General features: G+C 41.8%; 1 protein-coding gene across 1 annotated transcript; it reads right to left on the bottom strand.

Moving 5' to 3' along the window:
• Positions 1–381: 381 nt before the first annotated feature.
• LOC116979741 (alpha-1,4-N-acetylglucosaminyltransferase-like) lies at positions 382–7,394 on the bottom strand. The gene is made up of 3 exons (XM_033031496.1): positions 7,323–7,394; positions 3,673–4,133; positions 382–1,235 (listed from the first exon to the last, which is right to left on the bottom strand). The coding sequence occupies exons 2-3, from the start codon at positions 4,099–4,101 to the stop codon at positions 633–635; spliced, it is 1,032 nt and encodes a 343-aa protein (XP_032887387.1). The 5' UTR covers positions 4,102–4,133; positions 7,323–7,394; the 3' UTR covers positions 382–632.
• Positions 7,395–8,077: the final 683 nt, after the last annotated feature.

Here is an 8,077-nt window from a genome sequence, read left to right as displayed (position 1 = left end):
ATATGGATGGGAAAGGAATGAAGGGTTATGGTCTGAGTGCAGGTAGATGGGACTAGGGGAAAATAATTGTTCGGCACGGACTTGTAGGGCCGAGATGGCCTGTTTCCATGCTGTAATTGTTATATGGTTATATGAGTTTACTCCCTCTAGCCGGTAAATGGACAGCATGGTTAAGGTGAATGTCTTTGACCGCATGCAAGCTCACCATCAGAGACCTTCAGAGCTTCTTCACAGATAAGTCTTCCAAAACACAGTCTTTTGATTAGTAAATTCTTTATTGTTGATGAAAAACATTAAGGTACATCCAAACTTCTTCCGACCTGTTACTATAATCTTCATCGAACTCCAGCTTATCACATTAAACGTTAGAAAAATCCTCGTGTCTCCATTACACTTCGCATGGTTGAAGGGTAAACCTTCTCCATGCTGGTTCCAAACTAAACTAAAAACTAAGCTTTTGTGCAAGATGCATAGCCCCAAACATGCCCTAAAATATGTCATAAATCCCACCCACAATATAACGGACTGTCTAAAATTTAAAGACACATGCCATCATTAATGACACGCAAAACAAGCCAAATGGTCACTACACACTTTTAGACATACTAAAAACAAGGACATCAGGACATAAATCACCATGAACTATGATTCAATTGAATGACATCTCTGTATGCAGTTGGACAATACATCTGGAAAAAATGTTCAATTAAAGATCCACTTCCAGCAACGATTTCCTTTTTATCTTTTCCATTCATATAATTCCAGACATGTGCTCCATACGTTGCTGAGAAGGTCCGCTCTATATCCTTCTTTTTCCAAGAAGAGTAGTACTTCTTCCAATCTGGATATGGGATTGGGTAGAACCGATTTGTGATCCATATAGAGATGCCGTTGCATTCTTTGCCAATGAAGGGAGCTAGATTATCCGTCTGACACCATCTCTTCAGCACACGGGTAATCAGTCCAGGGCCTTGATGACCCCAAATATGTCCAATGTAATTGGCCACAAAATCTTCCATGAAATTCCATAAAACCGGATGGTGCCTATGTGAGAAACCTATAGCCCCATTACTGACAGTTCTAACATGCTCAGGGCATGTAAAGTTAGCAAACGGCATTGGCCTCATTGATATAATATCAGTATCCAGGTAGATGCCCCCATATTTCCACAGCAGTGCTAATCTGCAGCCATCAGCAAACACATGGGTCCAAAATTTCTCCTTTTCTGGATTTACCTGTGGGAAAATGGACAAAAAAAGTTCAATTCATTATCTTAATTTCCTTTCTTTCTAAACATGCAGTCTTTCTTTCTGCAGTCTTTTTGTCTCTTCCTCGTGACACAATCCTTTATCAGTCAAAGAATTGAATATAGAAGTTGGGATGTTATGTACAATTGTACAAGATATTGGTGGCATCCCTCTTAGTGTATAATGTTCTGTTCTGGTCATCCAGCGATAGGGAATGATGTTGTTGAACTAGTTGGGCAGGTTAGGACTTTATTCCTTGGACAACAGGAGACTGGGGGATAATCTCATAGAGGTATGTAAAATCAGTGGAATAGATAGAGTGAATGAACATAGTCAGAAAATGTATGAAAAGAGGCATAAGTTATGGCAGAAGATTTAATAGGAACCAGAGACTCAATTTTTTCTAACTAGGTGGTGGCTACATGGAACGAGCTGCCAAAGGAACTAGTTGAGGCAGCTTCAATAACAGCATTTCAAAGTCAGACACAAAATGCTGTAGTAACTCAGCGGGACAGCCAACATGTCTGGAGAGAAGGAATGGGTGACGTTTCAGGTCGAGACCCTTCTTCAAACTCAAAGACATTGTTCAGGCACATGAACAGGAAAGGTTTAGAGAGATACGGGGTGTGATAATGGAAGAAATTATGTGGGAGCTAAAGGGAGCATGTTATATAAAATGTCTCCATGTCGTATTTCCGTCCGCATTGCGGCCGAACATCGTGGAGTTGGCTGCCTCTTGTTTGGGAGTTCTGGAGCTACAAAACAGCGTAGCTTGTGGACTCTAACATCTTGTAGCGGGCGATCCCTTTGCCAGGGGTCGGCCTTCGGTGTTCCAACCTGTGGGAGCTGCGGACTTTAACATCGTGAAACCCTAATCAGGGACCGATTTTGGAAACTCCAAGCCGCAGGAGTTTCGACCGTCCCGATGCGGGAGCTTAGACCGCCCCGATGTAGGAGCTCAATCGCTCTCGACAGCCTATCCAACCTCTCCATATAACTCAAAACCTCTAGAACTGATAATTTCCTTAAACATCTTCTTTGCACCCTTTGCAGTTTGTTATTTTGACTGAAATAATCCAATCCAGACAACATAATGGTCATTAATATCTATTGTAAACATCGAATATTGCGGCAGCAAACATTTAAAAATCTACTGTATCAATTCATGTTTTATAGATGCCCAACCAGTAAACATTCACGGACTTATTTGGCAGAAAATCCCAAAGATTCACCACACAACCCTCTGACTGAGGGAAGTTCATCCTCAATTTTATCCTGAATGTCCAGCCCTATTTGGAGCTTGTCATCTCCTTTATATAGACACATAGTCAAGGGAAACATCATCTCAGTATTTACCCTGTCAAGCACCTTAAGAATATTGGACATTTTAGGGAGATAGCTTTCTAATCTCATGTGAATACTGGCCCAAGATGTTCAATCTATGTTATCCAACAAACTTGCCATGCAAGGAATCAATCTGTTGCAACTTTCCTGCACTTCATTTAGTGTGTACATTCTTCCTCATTCCGGGAGACCAGACTTAGACGCAAATTTCAGAGAGACTGGGTCAACTTACTCCCAGGAAGACATGCACACTCTTCCTATTATGTACATGTCCAAATGTATTTTAAGTGCTGTCAGAAGTTGCCTCAAGCACTTCCTCCAGCTCATTCCATAGACAGACTTTGTGGAAAATCAGGCCTCATGATCCTATTGTGTGCATTCACCTGATCCATGTCCTTAGCAACATTAGACACGTCTATAAGATTACCCCTCAGTCTCCTTAGCTTCAAGAACAAATTCCTACCCTGTCCAACATCTTCCTATAATTTAGTCCTTGTTTCCTGGTTACTATCATGGTAAAGCTTTTCTTCACTCAATCAAACTTAATGGAATCTTTCCTGGGTGATCAAAACAAACACAAAACTCCAGGTGGGGCCTCGCCAACTTCTTGTGCAACGGCAACATCATCAACATCCTATACCTAATGTTTTCACTAATGTAGGCCAGCATGTCTCATTGTTATCACCTCCCCACAGCCAAGAATTGATCATTGGGGACTCCACTTTTGCTTCAGCATTGGTGCCGCCTCAGATTTGTTTTAAACCTTTTCATACCCCTAGTTACTCTCTCCCCAACGCTCAGTCTGAAGAAGTGTCTCAACCTGAAATGTCACTTATTCTCTATCTCCAGCGATGCTGCCTGCCCCGCAGAGGTACTCCAGCATTTTGTGTATATCTTTATGTCTAAAACTTTCTTCACCACCCTGTCCAATTATAATGTTACTTTCAGTGAAATATGTACTTGTACTCCTATCTCCCTCTATTCCACAGCCTTCCCCAGGGCCCTAAAATACACTGAGAAATTCCTACTCTGGTTTGACGACCCAAAATGTAACACATCACACTTTCTTCTTATTGGTTACCTTTCGATGCCAGAATTTCAACGAAGTATCATCAAACAGTTCGGTAGCGTTTAAAGGTAGAAGAACAACATTCTTCATTGAGGAGAGCAACGGGAAGAGTCTGTACTTAGGCACTGGATATTGGCTCAAGTTGCCACTGAACCCCTTCATGAAGAAATAGATTGGTTTATCTGGGTTTTGACGAGCAGTAGACTCCACTGAGCACATCACCAATGGCGTCAGCTCCACCTTGCCTGTTGTTTCCACAAACATAATCCCAGGATTCAGGAGTGGACGAGGATCATCCATGGGAGCTTCATCTTCCACGTGTGACATTCTTACCATGTTCTTTTGAACATTTTGTCGTGTTTTCATATGCCAACTTACATACAGCAGAACACTAGCTCCAATAATGACGACAAGGCTAAATATCTGATGAATGGGATTCATGGTGTGGCAATGAGGTGTTTCTCCAATGGATCCTGTGTATTAATAAATCAAAAAGTATTATTCCCTGAGCGTGGAAGAGCCTGAATTTTTTGGAATCAATACTAAAATAGGTCCTGATGGCCATATCGGGAGAGATTCATTACTGACAACACCAGCAGATAGCAGTGTTGGGAACCCTGTTGGGGATTAACAGCGCCCGATTGACCATCCAGAATTTAATACCTTCTGCCTCACCCTCTCTTTGTTTGACTTAGCTCACCCCAGCATCAGAGATGTTGTGGTAGAAAGTCCTGCCTGTGAATCTTGGGGAGGTGGTAGACATGAGCTGTGCACATTGAGGGTGGAGGCGTGGAGGTAGGATTGCCTGAGGATGAAAGATCAGTGATAAAGGCATTCGATTTTTGGATGGAGGGAGAGATGAGGTTTTTTTTTTGGTAGCTGGCATTGAAACAATACAGTTCCTTGTCTGAAGAAGGGTCTCGACCTGAAACGTCACCCATTCCTTCTGTCCAGAGATATTGCCTGTCCTGCTGAGTTACTCCAGCATTTCGTGTCTACCTTAAATGAAAAACAATGCCGGAAGTAATTTTAATAGGATAGGCTGCAACATTTTCAGTTAATAACATTTCATCAGACTTCTCAACTTCCTTGTCAGACAGGTTTGTGAGCTATAATTCTTCCAGAACATTAACCTTGTTGCTGATGGGTGGAGGCCTGTGACGAGTGTGTGCCACATGGATCAGTACTGGATCCATTGCTGTGAACCTATGAGGTGGTTGCATTTTGGGAAGTCAAACCTGGCCAGGAACTTCACAGTGAATGATAATGTATTTTAGTTGTGTTGTCAAGCAGAGGGAGTCTAGGAATACCAACACATATTTCCCTGAAAGTCTTCCAGGTGAAATAGTTAAGGCAAATTTAATTAGAACATATAAAAGACAATTGAACAGGCACATCAGGTTGGGAGAAGCACTCAAGCTTCACATTCATAATGGAAACTGTGCAGGAAGAATATCCATGACCTCACTGGATTTGCCAATGATCCAAAAATCGGAATCCCTCCCCCCTGAAGCTAATCGCATACCGCCTGATGGCATAGTGGAAAACCAGCATGGATCCTGGATTGGGTCAGCAATAGCAAAACCAGGCATGGATCAAATCAGCAATAGTGATTGATCTACAACAGAAACATAGAAAAATAGGTGCAGGAGTAGGGCATTTGGCCCTTCGAGCCAGCACCACCATTCAATATGATCATAGCTGATCATCTAAAATCAGTTCCTGTTCATTCCCCACATCCATTGATTCCTTTAACCCATGAGAGCTAAATCTAATTCTCTCTTGAAAACATTCAATGAATTGTTCTCCACTGCCTTCTGTGGCAGAGAATTCCACAAATTCACAACTCTCTGGGTGAAGAACTTTTTTCTCATCTTAGTCCTAAATGGCCTACCCCTTATTCTTGAACTGTGACCCATGGTTCTGGACTCCCCCAACATCAGGAACATATTTCCTGTATCCAGCCTGCCCAATCCTTTAAGAATTTTAATATGTTTCTATAAGAAACATATTGTTATTCACAGTGTTAGCATGGTGACTTGGAAGAAATAGGAACTAAAATTAGGGTTGAATTTTCAGTGGAAGATTGAAAAGTATAGAGGATGACTCCTCAAACAACTTTTAAGATCTTAAAATTATGCTTGACATCTAGGTCATTAAATCATTCATATCCATAATCATCCTGGTGGAAAGAAAATGATCTAAAAAGCCCCATGTTTTAACTTGGCTTCAGCAGAACAGTATTTGTTACATTCAAGTTCATATTTGGTAGTAAAACCTGTCAGTGACCATATATTCCCATAGAGCACAAACGAAAGATGTCGAACCATTGAAATCTTATTTATAATGCGAGTAGGCAAAAGTTACTATAAAAGGAAAAAATTCATGCAGAATATTCTACTCAGATGGTGATATAATATTGGATGCCTAATGTTTAGTTGAAATTCTAGTTTGACTTAAATATCAGATAGGTAGAATGCTGGAGTACATTGGCAGCATCTCTGGAGTACATTGCTATGTGACATATCGTGTAGGGACCTTTCTTCAGACTACACTTCGTGTTCCTTTGGATAAATTGTTTTGATGCAATCATACTTTTCTTGCAGAAAATTTTAATCACACTGGAGAACAGCACGAGTGTCGAGTGTGAACTGCAAATGATACAAGGGGGTCAAAACAAAACAAAAGGGGGAAGGCTGCAGGCGTGCAAAATATATAAATGACAGAAGACAAACTGGTTATTAAAATTATAGTGTAGGAAGGAACTGCAGACATTGGTTTAAACCGAAGATAGACACAAAATGCTGGAGTAATGCAATGGGACAGGCAGCATCTCTGTAGAGAAGGAATGGGTGAGGTTTCGGGTCGAGATGCTTCTTCAAACCCTTCCTCAGACGAACCATTCTTCAGACTCTCAAAAAGGGTCTCGAGCCAAAATGACACCCATTCCTTCCCTCCAGAGATGCTGCATGCCCCACTGAATTACTCCAGCATTTTATGTCTATCTTTAATTAAAATGACAGCACAGATACAAATTTTGTTGATTGATTATCTCAGTTGGTTAGTGAAATCAAGAATACAGGATAGGACATTCATAAACTACCAAGGCATGTTGTGAGCAGAAGAGAGACACAAAATGCTGGAGTAACTCAGTGGGTCAGGCAGCAACTCCGAGAAAAGAAATAGGCGCTATTTCAGGTAGAGACCCTTCTTCAGACTGAGAGTCAGGGGAGGGGGAAACGAGGTATGGAAAGGTGCAGAATAAATCAGAGCCGGCACTTGTAACCCAGTTACAGTGGAGACCACATTGGTACAGTGTTGGCTGTGGAGGAGGAGATAACAAAGGGATATGAACAGTGAAACTAGCAGGACAACTAGGGTGGGAGAGGGACGGAGAGAGAGGGAATTTAAGGATCACTTGAAATTAGAAAAAAAAAAAATTCTGCCCAAGACAGAAAGCTCAGTATGGGAATGGGGAGTTAAATGATTGGCAACTGGAGGATTTCTAGAAATTCCATTGTTATAATTTTCCACAGTTCACTTTCCATTTGAAGATATCAACAGAACCCGAAAACATGGGAAATTAAACACTTTTTTCCAAGATAAGAACCAAAGTACAGTATAATTCCAAACTAAATATGTTTAAGAGCTTTGTCACTCACCTGTTTTAAACTGGCAGTGTCAGTGAAGATGTTTCATGAGACTGTCTTCGGTTGTTTAATTTGTCATTTGATATCTTGGGTTTATGTTTGCATAACATAATTTATTTATAATCGTCGTCATCAAGTTCGCTGACGACACCACTATTGTGGGGCGTATCACTGATGGGGATGAGTCAGAGTACAGAAGAGAGATCGAGCAACTGTCCATATGGTGCCAGCGCAATAACCTGGCCCTCAACACCAGCAAAACCAAGGAACTGATTGTGGACTTTGGAAGGAGTAGGAGGGGGACCCACAGCCCCATTTATATCAACGGGTCGATGGTTGAAAGGGTCAAGAGCTTCAAATTCCTGGGCGTGCACATCTCTGAAGATCTTTCCTGGTCCGAGAACACTAATGCAATCATCAAAAAAGCACATCAGCGCCTCTACTTCCTGAGAAGATTACGGAGAGTCGGATTGTCAAGGAAGACTCTCTCTAACTTCTACAGGTGCACAGTCGAGAGCATGCTGACCGGTTGCATCGTGGCTTGGTTCGGCAATTTGAGCGCGCTGGAAAGGAAAAGACTACAAAAAGTAGTAAACACTGCCCAGTCCATCATCGGCTCTGACCTTCCTTCCATCGAGAGGATTTATCGCAGTCGCTGCCTCAAAAAGGCTGGCAGTATCATCAAAGACCCACACCATCCTGGCCACACACTCATCTCCCTGCTACCTTCAGGTAGAAGGTACAGGAGCCTGAAGACTGCAACAACC

Source organism: Amblyraja radiata, chromosome 13 (assembly GCF_010909765.2).
Source record: "Amblyraja radiata isolate CabotCenter1 chromosome 13, sAmbRad1.1.pri, whole genome shotgun sequence".
In the NCBI taxonomy this organism is placed as follows: Eukaryota; Metazoa; Chordata; class Chondrichthyes; order Rajiformes; family Rajidae; genus Amblyraja; species Amblyraja radiata.
Note: the sequence above shows the minus strand (reverse complement) of the source record. Positions and strands in the feature narration are given on the sequence as shown.